At 37.0% G+C, this 19,766-nt stretch overlaps 1 protein-coding gene across 9 annotated transcripts in view; it reads right to left on the reverse strand.

The window, feature by feature from the left end:
* STXBP5L (syntaxin binding protein 5L) overlaps window positions 1-19,766 on the reverse strand; it is a 184,668-nt gene that overhangs the window by 151,722 nt on the left and 13,180 nt on the right. For all 9 annotated transcript variants that reach the window (XM_042031704.1, XM_042031707.1, XM_042031708.1 and 6 more), the window contains exon 2: window positions 15,516-15,613. In XM_042031704.1, coding sequence (XP_041887638.1) covers window positions 15,516-15,613 — 98 coding nt within the window. The remainder of the gene's footprint in view (window positions 1-15,515; window positions 15,614-19,766) is intronic.

Here is a 19,766-nt window from a genome sequence, read left to right on the forward strand (position 1 = left end):
TAAACAGAAAACAAACCAAATGAACACACAGAATAAGAGGAAATACCTCCATTGATTAAAAATTATGGTAGAAAAAAAGGCTATGATTAACTGTCAATAAAAACCTGAATTCTAATGGGCTTCAAAAATTTCCAGTAGGATCTTCCAGTAATTGAAAAGCATTTAAAAAATGGATGAGAGATAAGGGAGCACAGTCCACTTTCAACAGTGATTTTTTGACATTCTGAAGACAGTGTCACCAAAAGCAATGGCACTTATGGTGAAGTCACAGTATCACAGTATACATCTGATACAAGTTTGCTGTATTTCTTAATCTGTTAAAGACCTAAAGAGCTAAACCTGTGACAAGTTTATCTGGTTTAGCAGATTTAACAAGAATCTTTAAACAGACCGAAAGAACTTGACGGAAGAGCAAAATGATGGCTATGTGCAAAATTGACAAATTCAACATAATTTCCACTAGAAGAAAACAGTTTAGTTGCTTATGCACATCAGGAGAATCTAAACTTGCAGCAGGAATTCTAGGAAGAGATGTGTGAATCTCTACAACTAACTAATGTGGAGTGTTGATGAATACAATTGTTGCAATAAAAAAGCCCCATGAGAGATCCTATTTGCTTATGAGATTCAAGATGACACGGAGATTCACAGCTCAATTTCTCTTTAAAAGACAACTTTACAAGATTCTGCTGATAAAAATACCCTGCCTAAATTTTCAGAATCATGTCTGAAGAATGACTGCAATGAGCAGTGACAACAAGGCTCCAGGGCAGATGTACTATGATTATATAACCATAGATTGACTAGAACTAAAAAAAAAAAAGAAAAAAAAGAGACAGCACTGTTTCCATGGCCAGTATAAAAATACTCAGTTAAGTAACACTTGATAATTTTGTCATTGGTCTTGTAGTTGGTTGATGAACAAGAAATTTTCTAGATATGCATTTAAGAAAGTCAGTGAGATACGGGGTTTCCTTTTTTTTTTTTTTTTTTTTTTTAATGAATGATGCTTGCACGAGTCTGCTCCTCCTACAAGGTTCTGCTGATTTTTCAGGCAGTTTGAAAATACTTCCTAAGAAATTCTCAAACTATCTAGACTGGGGAGCTTCTTCTGCTCTCATCCAAGATGCTTAACCATTTCATAAGCAGCAACACAGGCAGATTAAACTTGATTTTCTATGTCTCTGATACCAGGCTTAATTTCATTCATAAAAGCCATTCACAGCCTCAGGGAATGCTGACAGACTTCCCCATATAATCACTACTGGAACTCTAGGCAATATTAGTTCTTTCCAATCCTTACTAAGGAAAAAGAGAAGAAAGCAAAAATGAGAAATACTGAATAGAAACTTGGATTCTAAAGGTATCTCTAGCAAGCAGGATGACAACCAATTATAGTTTTAATTAGGAATGGAAAGCTGCTAATTAAAAGGCAAAGAAACTGATAATTTTAATAGATTTGGCTATTTCTAATTCAGGTTTTGAGAGATACTTTATACAATCTGGGGCTTTTTTCCTGAAATTCAGACGATTTTATGTAAATATTCACTCAGTATTAGCACTCATGTTTTAAAATACATTTAAACACATTTACAAGAAAATAAGTTGTGATTCCTACACTAGTGCAAAACTGACCCAAGTCTTGAAGAATTATTTACTATATGATCACACTGTATGAAGTGATCAAAGAATACTAAAGAATTTAAATTAAAGCCAAGAATTCAGAAATATGATCACCTGCAAGAGTTAAATTTGCATGTGCAACCTTGATTTGTATTCCATTCTGTGTTAATTAAGATCCTGATGCCAACATCATATCAGAGTCCAGAAGTGCAATATATTTATCCTTGGTTGAAGCCCTAAAACAAAAGGTAAGTCATTCCCTCTTTTTTGCCTGTGTACAGACCTTGCAAAACTAGGAGCTGATGATCAGACAGGTGATGTTCTAAATATGGGAAATATCAGAAGCAAGGACAGATAACATAACCCTACTTAACCACTGACTCCTTATCTTTGCAAACTCAGAGATCTGTTTATACAGGTCGATAGCATGAACCTCATCCAGTAGTGCTTAGAGACAAACCAGTAGCCAGACAACCATTAGGCCCCAGTGGAAGTTTTGTTTCTGGACAGCAAAGATAACACTGAGCACACAGATTGTGACATTCTTTCTGACTGCCTCCACCATCCGCAAGTTTCACCTGTCCTGTTAGAAACTGCACCACATTAGCAGAAATCGCTGGATTTTTCAGGTGCCAGCATCCAGGGTCCTGTTCTAAACTAGGGAAGTAGAAGAAATCTTTATTCAGCAGCAGCAGTTTCGGTGGCTTTTGCACAGATGACTAAATTTAGCTGTACCTGATGCCCCTCTAGGGACAACAGAAAAATTTTCAGACCCCGTAGCCAGTTTGAAACATGCCAGGGGAACCAGAGCAGACACTTTGCTGTACTTAGGGAGCAAGCAACCAACTAGACTGTTCCATGAAACCACCAAAATTTTCTCTTTTTCTCCTCATGATATAACATCAGTCTCACAGGAGAGGAGACAGGAAAGCAACTACAGAGAAACGCAGTAGTTCAGAAAAGCAGTATTCCATTCTTTCATCCTCATTTCCTCTAAGTGTAATGTCTGTGCTTCTTCCTTTCTCTACAGCTCACAGTATGGCAAAGTAGACAAGGACCCTGATACAGCTCTTCCTTGTCAGGCCCGAAAGCGTAAGGTTGGTGAATCCTGACAATAGCAAAGTTGGAGAAGTGTGAGGACAGAACTGATGCAGGACTAATGAAAAATGAATGAACTGAACATGCAGACCTAATTGTACCATATTTCTATGAACTCTATGCTTCAGAGTTCTTTTGGTTAGGGTATGAATGTAGAAGGAAAAGAAGTCACTCTTAATATAACGCCTCTTAATATCTTTTCTGTGAAGCCCTAGAAAGGGTTATGGCTAGCTAGAATAGGCAAGCCCTGGCACTGGTTAGCTAAAATAGACAAGGAAGGTACAACATTCTTCCTGCCTGCTCAGAATTATATTACCTAGAGGATTGCAAGTCAGAAGAGAACCATTCCTCTGAAGAAACTAGTAAGGACTCAGTGCTTTTCTGTCCTCTCTTGTGGCAGAAGATTTAGTCTACTTCTAGGAATATGTAGCAGGCAGCATTCTATAAATTCCTTTAAAAATAGTTATACATTTTTTTAAACAGCTGGAAAAGATCTCATCTTTACGTTGTTCAGCAGCCATGAAAATTACACTGTTTTCTTATTGCATTTATTGATCTCCCAGTGATTTACTTTACTCTTAAAAAACTGAAAGCTTCTTTTCTGTAGCAAAACTGTCAGCCTAATGAAGAGATTCTTGTACTTTCAAGCCCAAAACAGTGACCTATCAATTAAAACTGAGGGAACCTGTTAAATGAACTAGTTTTTCATTAGGATTTCCTTTCATTTGAGAGTTGCAGTACTAGAGAGATCCTAAACTACAAAATTCAGGAGCATAGGAGAAGACATTCTTAGGGATGATTTTCACAGGAGAATTTGCTTCTCCTGTTGTTTCAGGAAAGATTGGGGTTTCTAGTTTTGTTTTCTTACTACCTGGGACATCCTACTTGAGGAAGCTGACAGCTTGAAAAGCTTATGGTCTGGATGATGGTTTTAATTTCAGTAAGTTACCTTTAAACTAATTTAAGGTCTGTTTTATAGAAAATTGTATTTTTATTGAGAAATACACGTTCAAGAATGGTTATTCATTCACTTTATACAAACCACACACTGTGGAGGCATGATTAAAACACACCTGATAATTCACAGATGCTTTTAATAGAGCTCATCACTCTGTTGTGAATGTATTTAAGGATTCCCTTTGTCTGTTTTTCTGGAAAATACAACCAGAGTATTCTCAATCTTAAAAGAATTTTAAAACCCTGCATTACATTTATTGAATGTAATGACTTCTTGACACTGGTAGATACTTTACCATTTTACAGCTACAAACAGCAGGAATCAAGTTAAAAGCTCTTTTTATTAAAGGCCAAAGGACTTGAAAAGGCAAGTCTCAGCTCTTGCTGAAGATGAAAACTTTTCTTTCAAAAACATTCCTGTAACCAGTTCTAAATCTGCAGTAGGTGCCTCTATCCACCAGACACTTTATTGTATGAATGAAAAGGTGTACTTATAAAGCATGAAAAAGCTTCCCCATTAACAGTGCAACATTTTTTGTGTCTCAAAGTAATGAGGAACAAAAAAGAACCGGTTATTCTGCTTAAAAGTACTATAAACACAGCGTCCTGACCACACCCAAATTGGAGCTACAGTAACTCTTGACTCCTTCAGTTCAGGAGGGCAGGACATGGTGGTTTGAGGGAGAAAGGAGTACTCATTAATTAAGTGAGATGGAACAAGAAATCATGGCTAGCAGGTTTTCACCTAGGACGGAGAGGTCTTAGGTTCCAGCCCCTATAATAACCTGTGTATGCTATCCAATGACCTGTTTATATAAAATAAATGAATTTACCAAAGACAAGAGCTATGAGTGCAGACAGGCAGCTCTGAATTTAAGTGCCACTTTGGAATCACCAAATCTATTTGGTACCATTTGATCTTCCAGTATAAACTAATATTTTATGAACAACTTCTGTGAAACAAACATATGAAGCCATTATGAAATAGATATTCCATCTGTCTTGCTAAGATAACATGATCCACAAAAATGAGAAGAACTTCACATGTTGTAACTATTGCATCTAGCCACTGTTGCAGGTAAAATTTATAATCTGTCTTTGAGCACAGACTGGAATGCAAGATTCCTACTTTAAATTATGTGACTAAATAATTATCCTATAAAGACTGGGTTGCGCTTGTTTTTCCTTAAAAATGTGCAACACTTTAAGGTGAAAAATACCTCACAGGTATATACAGTCTGGTAGGAAAAATGTGTGTAACGGGATGTGTAGGTTTAAACAGTCTGCTAAGACAATTGAACTGACAGTCCCACATTGTGGCATTTAAGTAAAACCTTCTAAAATGAAGGCCTTGTTGCCTCTGTAAAATTATGGCTCAGGCCTGTTACCTCGGCTAGAGAAGGATTGTGAGAAAAGTCCGTGAGAAGAAAAACAATTCGTTTTTACCCATGAGGATGTAGTATCAACAGAAGGAAGAAAGCTAAACAGTAGAAGGAGAAAAACAGCAACATATCTGCACCTGTTATTCAGCTGAATGCTGATGCTATAGGTGGCCAATGATAGTATATTGTAGTTCATAATAGCCAATGAGTCTATTGGAGTAGTTTAGCAGCCAGAATATGTAACACGAATGATAACATACAAACATATAAAAGAGGCTGATTAAATAATTTGATAAATTATCAAATTTATCAAATAAATAAACTGCTTTTTGGCCCTTGAAAGAGGCACTGTCCATGTGTGTCATGGCCACCCCAACAGTGACACCACATCTCAAGTCAGTACATCCACAGTACAAGTCAGTGGAGGAGCACAAAATCTCAGAAGTAGTACCTACCCACTACTGCATTTCATGTTCAGTCTGACCTTGTACACTTGTTCTGAGAGGCTCTGCCAGATCCTAATCCTGTAACAGAGGTTGCTGGAGAAGATTCATCAATCATATTAGTGTTCTACCATGAGACGAAGTAACTTTTAACTTAATTTTTATGCAAGAGGCTGTGTTCTTGGGTTTCAAAATGATACCCCTCTCCTGAGTTTTGCCTGTTAGATAAAATGAGTTGGTACTAAAACTATGCAAATAATCTACTAAATAGAATGTATGATGTCTGCAGAAGGACTACAAGACAATTCCCCTAAATAAATCACAAATTTTAAATCCAGTTCTTCATCAGATAAAGTATTGATGCATTGTATTAGCCTCTCCTTAGTTCTAAGCATTTAACTTAAAGTGGAATTTCTCAAAATCTACAAATTAAGATTAATAAAACTGCTGTGAAAAATAAAGCACTATTGTTATAATCTAATGGAAACTGGGACACACATCTATCCACACCTGAAATAGAGAAATTATTTGCAAATGTGAACCTATATGTTGCAAGTAATTAGGAAAAAACATAAATATTTTAAAAGCCTAAGTTGGTAAGTTCTAATTATAAGTTTCCAAGAGAATATTGACTAAAGTCATTCATGTGCATGCCTACTACATGAATGTACTCAAATGTATTCTTCTACCACACATCTCCTATTGATTCATCTCATAATAAAGGCATGGTGCATTTGAAATCAGTGTGTCTCAGATCAGACCACCATAATTCAGTCAATCCTTATTTATTTACTGAGGCAACTGAAATACGCAAATATGTCATAGAGCTGTCAATTCTGCATTGCAGAAAATACAGCTAAATAACCAAACAGAAAGTCAAACTCCTCTAAAAGTCATATTTTAAATGCACTTGCTGTGGCTGCTTAAAATGTAGTGTATTCAGTGACTGGGGCTTTGTTGGAGCAATCACACAAAAAACCCAAAGAGAAATCAACTACAGTACTACAGAATCATATTCCAATATTTCTTTCTTATGCTATCTGTGAGCATTTTTAGGGTTAATGTTGAATATCAATCCATAAATATACCTAGAGATATGCTAATATTTATTCAATGAAATGAAAAAAATCCCAGAAATCGATTACTGGAAAGCACAGTTATTGTCAGTAATTAGATTGTGAAATCCTTTTTCTGCTCAAATTATCAGTTTTACAGTTAAGGCATGTTAAGATCACTGGATTCCCACTCATCGTCTGAAAACCACAACTGTTCAAACAAACAGTACTGCAGACTTTTTGAAAAGTGCGCTATATCTGGCTGGAATGGAGGTGATTTCTTCATGGAACCCTGCAGGGCGATGGGTTTTGGATAGGAGACTAAAACAGTGTTGATAAAACACCAGAGTATCTCCTTCACAACAACACTGAAGAGAAGCAGACTCACAGAATTTCTGGGTCACTTCCCCTCCCTGTATTCTCTCTGGATGAAAAGATTGATGCCACACTTACATTCTTCAATGCCTTCTAAGACTTGGCTACTTCAGCTACTCATTTTCTGATAGCTCCAGATTAGCAATCTCTTTTGGACAAACTTGGTTTCTCCCATGATGCTCTTTTTTTTAAATTCTTCCTTTTGTACTCCTGTGGGGCTTTGAATACTGTATCTGAAGCACCTGGGAAACATCTTGGTTCTTGACTTGAACAGTTTCCTTAGAAAAATTCATTATTCAGAGATTGCTTTGCACAGGTCAAGTGAAAGATGGATATTGAAAGAATATTTCTTGCTTAATGCCACTAAGAAAAGACAGGTCAGGGCTGAAGAATAGAAATCTAGGAACTGTAAGAACTGGAGTGAAACTAGGTCAGTTAGGGAAAGCAGGAGTAAGCTGACCATGAATGAGGGAAGAGAACTTCTTCAAGAAAACCCTTCCCTCCCCCTCTCCTGAATGAGACCGTAGTCTCTGTTTTGTTCATTTCCACATTTCCTGGACCTTGGGAAAAACGGTGCTTTTATCCTACACCTATACTTGAGGTTTGGTCTGAAATAGTGTGTGACTGTGTCTGTCCCATCTCCTACTGAACCACTCATCACATGGTTCATGTTCCTTGCTGCCAAAGATCCTCATAGGTGGATCTCTTTGGTTCCAGAAACTTCTTCTCCTTAGGTATTCCCAAATGCAGAGACAATTACTCAGTCATTGTAGCCTTTCTACCTCATAATGGGCATTCAATCCACCACAGTCCCCTTTCACCCCTGGTCTCCCTCCATTAACAACATATGTGCAAGAAAGGCACCTAACTTCAAGAACTCATCAAGAATTTAAACTGAATGAGTGCCTCTAGCTAGACAAAAATAGGTCTCTTTCCACAACAATAAAATGCTCCCACTGTATGTGTCTCTGTACTTTGGGTTTTTCTTTTTGCTAGATACTAGCTTTCCTGAGTTATTTGGAAAAGTATCAATTCCCTCTACCATCAAGAGTATCTGCCAGATAAAACCAAAAGAAGAAAAGAGTCAAAATAACTAACTAAGTGTGTAATATGACTACAAATTTCTGTGGTTTAAGGATGTCTGCCAAATTTAGGTCATGGGTATTTGTCTAAAAAAGATAATTAGCAGACTGGAAAGGAGGGCAAATTGATGTGCATTATTTCCTATGCATGTCAACACTTCTGCTGATGACAAAGTTTGGAATAAAAAAGGTAGCGAAAGCTCTAAAGCTGACACAAGGTCTAATTAAGACACATCACTTCTTTGAAATAGTTATCACCAGTATTATCACCAGTAGTCATAACTTCAGTATCAGAGTAAATTGAGGGGTTTTTTCATTATACTCAAAAAAAATCTTGTAACAGGCATCCATAAAGCATTTTTTCAGATAGTGTTCATAAATGCAATCATCAGCTCCAATTAAAATGCTGCCAGTCACCCACCTGTATGCCAGTTTTACGTGCATCTCCAAATATATGAAAATCTGTATTTTCTCAGTAGATTTGTTTGCAGATGTCGGATTCTATTTTTATCTCCTGGATAAACAGCAATTGAATGTGAGTTCGGTACATTTAACTGTAACATATCCAATCTGCTTACTTAAAAAGCATGGAAGAGGCTTGGGAAACAAATGGACCCAAATTTATGCAAGTATGCACAAACCTAATAGGTGTAGCTATATATATATATATGAATGCACACATAACCAGATGCATCGTAGTCTCAGTATTGAAAAAATTCTCCACTTCTGGTTCTGTCAGATTTAGTAATACAGGTAAATTTGATTATTTTGGTATCTTTTACAATAATTTTTAATTCTTGTAGATTGACAATAAATTCATTTCTGTAATAACCTATTTAGGTATCTATACACACAAAAATACATACTTGTATGTTGACTTCCAAGGGAGTTTTTAAAAGAACTTATGTTAGGAGTGCTGACTCTCAGTAAAGTTTTTATTCCTGAATAGCTCAAGTTCTCTAGAAAAATCTACAGATTATATTGTACAATGAGATAAAAGATGAAATGTATCAATGATTCCTCCAAATCAAACAACAGAACTTTGAGTTTATGATCTTGTCTGTGCTACCCCCATTCCATCTGCGCAATAAATCACATAGAGTAAACAGCAGAGAACACAGTCGGCTTATTTTAAGGATAAAGAACTACTGAAACCTTGTTTAGATTAAAAGACAGCAGTTCCAGGGAGAGTAAATCTGTCACAATTTATATTTAGCTTTTATGCCACCCTTCTCCCAGACCAAAACCTCAAGTTATATTCTCCTCTTTTCTTTTAAAGTACATCCAATCTGATGTCAAACATTCTTTACCACATTTCCTTTAGCTACTGTAAAATTCCATGCCTACTCAGAACTCTGCCAGCAATGATTTAATTAGTGCTATTCATTTTCTTTGCTGGATTTTCTTTTTTCTAGAGTGCACAAACAGCCTCAGTTTTACCTCCCAGGAATACAGTCTCTCTGTGTACATCAGCTGCTGAGGATCCATGACGTTCAACAGAGCTATCTTGGGTTTAGATTTCACCTTCCCCTTTACTTGGCACAGTAACTGGAATCAAAGATATGTTTACTGGCTGTTTCACAGAAAGAAGCAAGATAATCACTTATAAAATCACTTAGCTTGGAAAAACCTCAAGACCATCGAGTCTAACCACTACCCAGCACTAAAAAGTCCACCACTGAACCTTATCCCTAAGTGCCACCTCTGCATGACTTTTGAGCACCTTCAGGGATGGTGACTCTACCACTTCCCTGAGCAGCCTGTTCCAGGGTTTGATAACTTTCAGTGACATAATTTTCCTAAGATCCAATCTAAACTTCTCCTGGCACAATCTAAGGCCGTTTTCTCTTGTCCTTTCAGGTACCTGAGAGAGTGATAAGGTCCCACCTGAGCCTCCTTTTCTCCAGGCTAAACACCTCCAGCTCCCACAGCTGCTCCTCGCAGGACTTGTGCTCCAGACCCTTCACCAGCCCCGTTGCCCTTCTCTGGACACACTCCAGCACCTCACTGTCTTTCTTTTAGAAAGGGGCCTAGAACTGGACACAGGATTTGAGGTGCGGCCTCACCAGTGCTGAGTACTGGGGGACAATCACTGCCCTGATCCTGCTGGCCACACTACTGCTGACACAGACCAGGATGCCATGGGCTTTTCTGAAGCCATGTTTGTTTTTCCACAAAACACACCTGTTAAAATAAGTGTTGCTGTACCTTATTTGACATTCAAAAACCACTCTTGCTATTAAAGCATTGGAAGAAACATATAAAACAGGCCAGAAAAAGTTATTCCAAATACGATCCTAAAGCAGAATCTTTCTTGAGCAGAACCTGTAGAATTTTTGTAATTTGCAAATGGCTTTACATGAAGATTTTTTAAATGCAAGTAAAAGAGATGCTATCTTCCATACCACTCAAAACTGAACGACTATTTCTGCATTTTGTAGCAAATTTCATAGACAGCTGCAATCTCCCATACCTGGATTTATCAGATGCGATTTCACACACTAAGACAAGTCAATTTAATAACCTGCTCCTTAGGGCCAAAATTTTGTTTCTCCCCCATTTCCCTCTCTGTCCAGTCCCAACTGCACTCCTTCCACTTTCTTTATGCATCATTCTGACTAACACTGGAGGTAAGCACCAGACAACGCAGTTTGCTAATCTGGCAAAAAAAGTAGCACAGCAAAAGAACTGGTATTTTGCCAGGTTAGTGCATTGGATGGCTCACAGTAATATATCTGACAAGCACCAGAATTGGAGCAAAGGAAGTGTCAGGACTGTGCAGCTAAGCTAAAGGAGGGGACAGAGCAATGCTTCCACTGTCATGTGTTAGTGAGTCAGAATAATGTTTTGTTTGCCTAGGTATAAAATGGCCACTATATTTTCTGATAACATGGATAACAAGCAGCTATGCCTACTGGACAAGCCTTGCATGGGTTGCAGATGTCTTACAGTTTTGCTCAAGCAACTAACAGTGAAAATGAAGATTTGCATGCCCCACAGCCTGCATCTGTGACAGTATGGAACCTGTAAGTCTAAATAATATGTATTAATAACAACAGCAGACCACACTATAACACATACAAAAACGTATTACTAATTTAAGCCTGCTTGATGGTGAATAATTTTTTCAGTGGTGTGGAGGCCATTCTGGACCCAGTAGGCTGTTTTCTTTGCCCTGGATTTAAGACAAACTTCCTCTCATTTCATGATAAGCAAAGATGGTAATAGCTAGAGAAGAGGTTTTTTTCAGAATTTCTCATTGTAACTGACCACTAAATAATCAGCAGTTTGATTAAAAAAAAAAAAAGGAGATGTTGTATTCTATATGTTTGAAGTAGCGAGCTCTAATGGCTAAGTGCAGCTCTGATACAATAAGAGAACTCCAAAGGAAAGGACTCAGTGACTCCAAAAAGTACTTACAAATGAATTTTAACAAGCATTTGTCAGCTGAATAAATGACAATATAGAAATATGCATCCTGGAATCTGAGCACAGCATGCCACTTCTTCAGATCTCTTACTGGAATAATCATTGTTAACAACACTGATTTTAACCTATTTATTCAGACTGAGAATGTAAAAAACCCCCAGACTTCTCCTTTTCCTCTGAAATCAAGAAGAGACATAAGTCTGACCAAGTATCTTAATTTCTCATCTCCTTGTATGGTGATACAGAACCTTCTCTGGCAGCAACCAGAGACTGCACACTTGGTTTTACTGTGTGTAGTGTCAGAAGGTTCTCCAGACAGGGACTAGAGAAGAACGATATGGAGACAATAAGAAAAGGAATTCAATTTCATAGCCCCTCTTCAACTGAATGTGTTTTCCTGAAGCAAGGATATTCCAGGTAGAGTGGTACCAAGCAATGATCTGAGCAATGACCAAAGGTATGGGAGCTGGGAACAGGCTCCAAACAGGAAAAACAAAACCTCAAAGGAAAAATAAAATTTGCTGTGTTTAGGATAAAGGAGACGAATGACCAGATGCCATAGCAACTGTTTCAAGAGTGGGGTTTTGGCCCTTTATTTGCAGATTTTGTTAGCCTGTGTTGGTAACAGGAAGACACTCCATCAGTGATTTGCAGTGCAGTATGATTCTGTGGGCTGCACCTATTAGGATGCAGTACCCAGCAGTCATCACTGTAGGTAAAGCCTACAGTTGTTTGAAGCTCCTTGGGAAGCCCACAGAGGCTGCTAGGATCAGTAGAGCACAGCGACAGCAATTCCCAGCGCTACAGAAGCAGGAGCAGTTGCATCTGAGCACCCTGAAAAGAGATCTAGGAGAAGACAAATTGGCTGCCATACCAAAACGAACTTTCATTTATCTCTGCATTCTAATGGCAGCTTATGAATAATATGCTCTATTGCAGGACAATTTAACATAGTCAGCTTCAGTACTGCTGCTGGATCGCGTGAAATGATCACCTGAAGACCTGATGTTAGACATTAATTCACAACACAGAAGTACATGCTTCTTTGTTTTGTTTTAAACAGCTTGTCTTTTGAGACCTGTGAACTTGTGACCACTAGAAATTCCAATACTATGAGAATCTTTTAGAAAGACAAGGAAGCAACAATACCATTATGCAACTCAGACTCATCACAGGAAAACTTGTTCTACATCACTGCATGAATACTAAACATAAATTCACTCTTCCCATCCCTTTGTGTTCCCTAAACAAGAGAGTCCGATCCAAACCAGGTCCCTTTGGTGTCACCAGTAAACAAACAAATAAATAATTGGGTGAATTTCTCTGATGGCAGCCAAGTAGTCTGTCCTTTCACTCCATCAACAGTACTGTTTAGAAACACCAACCAACCACAGTGTAATTAATTCCCTTTTTGTTACCTGGCATACTCGTGGCAGAATGAAATTGTGCAGTTCTGTTAAAAAGTATTTTTACAGGATACTGTGGAAAACTTAGAGCCACTAAAACCTATATTTTCCTTAGTTTGCTAAAAAAGAACCCATTATGAATTGTACTTCCAGATGTAATACTTAGTCTGTTACATCTTGACTTGAATTTTATTGCCCGATTTCAACAATTACAAAGGTCTGCAACAAGACTGGCTTAAATGAGTGGTGTTCTGGTGGTAGTCTTAGGACCTGTTTCACTGCAAAGTTATTAGTCCACACGTAGGTTTTTCATGTAATATGTTCTGTAAAACTTAGAGCCAAGTGGAGAAACCTCAGTTAAAATGAATAAATGAGTAATTCTTTTTATGGCACCCTCTGTCTTCCGAGCTGTTTCCACTAACTCAGGGCTCAATTAAGCAAACCAGGCTCTGTGTGACTAAGCTGAGAAGCATTTATGTTATGACGTATCTTCAAAAAAAATCAAAATCCCTGGTAATCCTGATCTTCTTGTTTGATTCAGATACTAGAACTGGTAGAAAGTTTTCCGTGAATGAGGCAGGAGTTTGCTAGCAAAACAGGAGCAGAGATGTTAAAAGGAAGGACACTTTGAAAAACATTCTCTTCCCTTCTGCTACCTCTTTATAATCTATTTTTATAGAAGATACATAGAGAATTTTATATAAGCTAAGGGATATAGCTGTTTTTCCTCTTCATGTTCCATTCCTGTGGCAGGAGACATGTAGGTTTAAATTAATTCTACATGAACCTGTATTAATTCAGGTTCTATACCTGAATTTTCCTCAGAGGAGGGACTTTTAAAGATACAGGATGCCTAGGCAGTGACAGCACTGCTCCTAGAAAAGCCAGATTGCTAAGATGGAAAGAAGAGGTGGACTCAGGAGTCAGTTTTCTGCAAGGTCTTCTTCCTACTTTTACCATGAAATTCCCAATACCCTCAACTCTGAAGGTATCAGTGAAGTGTCCAGGGACAAAGCCCCAGCTTTTTAACCTTGCATACCTCTACAAAGAAGAAGAAACTGTGACTACTAGATTTGCACTTCCCAGAAGTGCACAAATTCAAGGGAATTTTCTTCTTTGCTTTCAAACAGAATATATTCAATCTACTTCACACAGGTAAGAAATTAACAGCGGAACTATCAAGGCAAAGCTTGTCACATAACTTGAGGTTTAGTTGAGTGTAGAGGATTCCTTGTGGAATATAGGATACCCCAGGAGAGCTTGGGCATCCCAGGGCTGTTGCAGAAGTACCCCTGACGGGGCCTCAGGCTGAAAACAGGCTTGCAAGGCACCTGCTAGCCAGCAGCCTTGAACAGCCTTGGGAAAAGGTATACACTGGTCAGCTCCCCCGCTGCTTAGAGGCTTTCTCGTGGGAAAGGGGTGTGAACTTTGGGAAAAAAGTATAACTGGGTGTAACCGAACAATAAACTGGAGCACGATGCTCAAATCGTATCGGTGTTCGTGTCGTGACTCTGGCTGGATTCCCCTGCTCCCGGGAGACCCCCCCGCTACAGTTGAGTCTTATGAGAAATTCTGGATCAGACAGAAACTGAGGCTTACAAAAATGCAACTGTTCACACCAAGAGTACCCAAAAATGGAGGAACCAAAGTTTTAGCAACATTACATGAAGCACAGGCTCTTTTTCCACAAGGAGGTTTTTCTTTACTCTGTAACCTCTCTTTGGGTTCATTGCATTTATAGTTACCGTGGGAACAAGGATAACAAAAGAACCATTATATTGCTATTTCATACAGCACTGTCCCCTACTTTAAACACATATTTGGCTACAAAAAGTTTGTAAAAAATATTGGTTTATTAGTTCTGTATCCTGGAACTTTTAAACCTTCCTGTAATATTCTTTCTCCTTTTTTTCCTTGCTTTATATGTATTTTCACCAAACTGGAATACATTGGAACCATGCCAAACTAAGAAAATTATGTAGAGAAACATTTTGAAATACATCACATTTAAATATCCTTTTTTTTTTAAATATAAGTCTTCAAATTTAATTACCTTGTAATTAAGTTTATTCTGCGTAGACTTCTAACTTTAAAATCCTACTGCATTAAAAACAACATATAAATTGCAGGCACTGAAGTACCTTTATAATTAATGAAAAGAAATAGACACTTTTACAGTGCTTCACCTTCTCCTCTGGGAAGAGATGAATTCTGTCCTAAAATCACTTATTTCCCACCATTCACTTGAAAGAGTCTAAATAATTTCATACATAACCATCTAACTGCAATCTAACGTTGGCTAACTGCATTGCAGCAATGAATTTATTTATTGCTAGCACAACATTCACAACTTGCTCACCACCACTTTGCTGTCCACTTTTACTTTTCTGGCTGAAAAAGATCAATTCTGTTTTATCTTAACCAATATATGCCAAAACCATATGCAAAAAACTCAATCAGAAATTTTTCTTTGAAGCCTGGTTAATTCTTTTCTTTAGGACCTGGTTAATTCCTCAACAGCGCATCCTTTTCCAGTCCGTCTCGCAAAGCAAAATGAAGTAGAACATAACAACTGTAACCTTACCTGAGCACTTGCAGAAGATAATTCACATCCCTGTATTACAAATACATAGAAATGGTGCAAATTCTGAATGAGAAAGGATACATTCGTATGGCTCCTGTTCTTGTTCCAATTGCCAGGATTTTCTGAACTGGGTCAAAAGCTAAGGCAGTGGGTAGGTAAGGAAAACCATGGCGAACCGTCTGAAACAGAGCAAACGAGCAAAGTGACTGCACTGCAACCACAGGGAACAGCATGAATGTTTTATGTTACATGTACAAGAAGAGAATCTATGTTTTTCTGAACATTGTAGCATTTTCAATACATTTCAAGAGAAGTATTAAAGAAGATACAGTGTTTTGAATACAGAGGTGAATTTTGTTCACATGAATTTCCAGTTATGCTTTAAGGTCAGTAATATTTTTAAATGGTTTTATTGCAACAAAGTGGATTGCTAAGTGTATGTTTTTATACAACTGGTATATACTGCTGAAGTGGTATACTGAAAGATAACCTCAATATGCAGGGCAGCTGAACTGTAAACTGAAAAAAAAGACACATAACATGCTTTCAAAACACTGTCAGAAACCTCAGCCTCAAAAGAACAGCTCTAGCAGAAAGAAATGGAATATGTCCAGGGGAAGAGATCCAATAAACCAATAAACTGAATTGAGTCTATGAGGTAAAAACCCTTAATATCAATTTAAAAAACAAAGACGCCAGAGAAGATGTTCTCAAAATGAGCAACTGAACCACTCACCCTTTCTTAATCTTTGTTTATAATACTATGCTTTTAATTCTAATTTTTGCAGCAATACTTTGGGGAATAAATAAACTGAGCATGATACAACACATCCTTGAAGACTGTCTCAATATTTTAAGTTACCTTAACCTGGAGGTTATGACCAACATGACTTGCCCAATTCTTATGAGGAAGCATCTGATGAGGGAGAACACTAGCATAAGAATAAAATTGAAAATAAAAAAACTAGACTATAAAAACACACATAAAAATGAACTGTAATTAAATTTGTATGTGTGACTGCTTACCTAAAACTGGTTACAAAATACTAATTTTTTAGTATAATAGTAACGGTTTATATTATTTAACATAATAAACTCTAGGACTGACTCTTTTTTTAGTAAGCAGTTGGGATTGGAGAGGAAGTACTTTAAACAAATGAAATTTAACTTTTTAAGCTATTTTCCTCTTCCTTGAAATTATCTTTTTCAAGAACTATGTCTGCTGAAGCATTCAGCAGTCCCTGTGGAACAACTTCAACAAAAGGGGCTCCTTAATTGCAGACCTGTTGAGTAAAAGGCAGCTGATGATTCCACAGCTGTATCACTCCAACTCCTCCAATACAGCTGGAAACACTTGAACTGATATTCACAAGCGGTTTGGGAACAACCAAATGTATGTTTTTCAGCAAATAACCACTTCCTTAAAAGAGATCTTACTTGCTCGTATCTTAATTACTGCTGATAAGGGAAGTTGTTTAAAGAATGTCTAATTATTAGTTTTTAGGCTGAAAAAACCGAGCAGCATATGCTACTTCAGTAAGCTGTAGAAAAGTAACTCTCTTCTTATGTTAATGTAGGCATTTATCAAAGATCTCAGTTCTGTTTCTGGTTTGCTTTGCTTTGTGTTTTGGGGTTTTTTAACTTTCTTATCTTCTTAAGTGTTAGGACTACTCAGAATATAAAGTTTTTCACTCTGATACCTAAGCTGGGACCAGACATACACCACAGAAATGGTTTTACCTCTCATATCACAAAAATATCAGGAATCATGGATTGTAGTATTTTCTAGTGTGTTGAATATTTAGCATTACTAAGTTCCTATTATATTGGAAATATCTGTATTCTGGTGAACAAATGTTCTTCCTTATCAGAAAAAACCCCCCATCTATTTCACCAATTATCTTTTTTTAATTATTAATTTTAGAAAACCTCTCTATAGTAAAGTTTGAATTCCGATCAGTTCCAGCCACAGTAAGCTTCTCTGATTAGCTATGACTGGAGCTTTCAGTACTATTTTTAAGATCTAAGAATGCAAAGTTAAATATTTTTAAAGACTTATTTGCATTCTTGCCTACATATTTAGCTTCTGCATTGTATTTTCAGTATGTCTGCAATCTAAAGTCAGACTTCCCATTTGGAAATTTTAATTGGGTCCAGTATTTTAGACAGAACTAGGTTTTAAAAGAACAGTGATGTACATCTTTTCAGGATCATAGCTCAGTAAAATTTTTGAACTCTAGGATTGGCTCAAAAGTGCTATTTCTATTTTGCAGCCATTTTCCAAATTTGAGTATTTCGACTAATTCCAGTTGGGAGGTTTTTGTGAATGCAAAATTCTGCCATTTGTAAAATATTTTTTAAAACTGTTGAAATCTATTGAACATCCAAGTAAATTACACTTTTCAAGTAAAATATTTATATTTATTAGGACTCTAAAAGAACACAACCATTTTGGAAGGAAAGCCAAGTTATACAGTACAAGAGTTAGGGCAGAAAAAAATGTCTCTATAACTGAGGGCTTGACACAAATCAGAGCAGCCTCAGAAATTATTCTGAAGATCAAACCTATTCAACAAAAGAACATGGAAAAGCTGTAACACTCCAAACTCCCAGATTCTCGTCCTCAGCTTTGGTCCAAAAACCCTTCTATTTCCAAGGACAGTGAGAAAAATTTACATGAAAAGCTAGCACTTGGAGTAGACTTTTCAGCTGTGCATTGATACAGCTTGTGTGAACATGTGTGAAAGGAGGAGTAACAATTCTAGAACCGTGCCTGAGCTACCTTACAGCATTTACTAATACAGATGAAAGAGAAGGCCACAAAATTAGCTTGATCCTAGGGTGACCAAAAAAAAAAGTACATTCCTACTTAATCTGAGTTGTGTCCAGTAGGAACAACATAGAACAAAACTATCAGTGGTGCTCAGAAATGCAAAACAAAGTAGTTAGGGTATTTTTCCAAAATTAATCTCAACAGCAGGCAAAAGCAGAAGTATACTTAAAAATCAGTCTGTGTTCAAAGAAATATAGGGCCTAACTACCCCAAATACCCCAAGAAAGAAGCTGCCAAGGAAAAAAAAGGGAGGAAAAAAACCAGACAGCAGATGGAGCCAGGACTGCTTTTCTCCACATTATCCAGCTTCCTTTTATGTCTCCTTTTTGGGCACGCTTTCTCTAGAGGCAGTCTGTGCTCCCTAGGACATAGAGTTTCTGTGCAATATGCAAAATAATTTATTTGAAACAGAACAATTACAAATGCAGATAAAATTTCAGCATAAATCTTTGTTCAGCTTGGTTATTCTCTTTTAAATTCTCTTTTAAATAATTTTAAGCAGTGAATTGCATGTATATATCATTAACGTAATCTTTACACAACCAATTTACCTAAATTAATAGAGGAAATTGATTATTTGGTCTTGCTAGTAATCTACCAATGAACATTTTAATATCCTGTACAGAACATAATGGTCTTTTTCAGTCTAAGATACCATGATATATTTCAGTAGCTGGAAAAAAAAAAATGCACTGCTACTAATATGCAATACCCAGTATAATTGTTCACATGGTGCATAATGCAATTCTTCAGTATAAGAGTTTTTCTTAACTTTTGTTCTGTGGTAGTTTATCTCAGACTTCAAAGACACCTTCTTAATAAAAGTGATTATAACATTCTCTAAATAGCTCCAGAAAATACAGAACTAGAACAAATTTTAAAGTGTATCAACTAATAAATTGATTTTATAGTCAGAAGTGCTTCTGTCAATTTGTATAAACTTAAAATTTGTAACTTTTCGACTAATATTTTAGAGATACGCTGTTTCATTTAACATTTGACAGCAAAAGTGATTTACTTAGGTAAATAATTTTGAGAATATGTACATTTGTTAAAATTTAACTATGTAGTCTAAACCTGTGACTCAGCACTTAGAGTCTACCTTCAAATTGTGACCAACACGCCACATGCAAAAATGTCATTGAAGAAGTAATTGAGTGGTTTACAAAACAGAGGATGAAGTATTGACTGAAACCTCTCCAGCCTCTTACTCAGCTATGTAGGAAATTAAAAAATGTGAATGATTACAGCATTTTCACCACTTCAATACTATTTTTAGTACTGTGGTACTCCAAGATTGTAGTGGTAAAAATGAGTGCTTATACAAATGAGCTGCCATGTATTATGTCTCTACAGACCATGACGCCTCATTTATGGATCTCTGTGTCTGTAATCTCTGACTGGTAAGACTGATCCCTTCTCATGAAAAATGGCAAGAGAACAAGATATCAGCAAGCTTCCAATGTAAGTAAACAATACAGGAGAGATAAATTTTTTAT

Source organism: Corvus kubaryi, unplaced genomic scaffold (assembly GCF_017639235.1).
Source record: "Corvus kubaryi isolate FWS band 111438036 unplaced genomic scaffold, C.kubaryi_AGA036_p1.0 37341, whole genome shotgun sequence".
In the NCBI taxonomy this organism is placed as follows: Eukaryota; Metazoa; Chordata; class Aves; order Passeriformes; family Corvidae; genus Corvus; species Corvus kubaryi.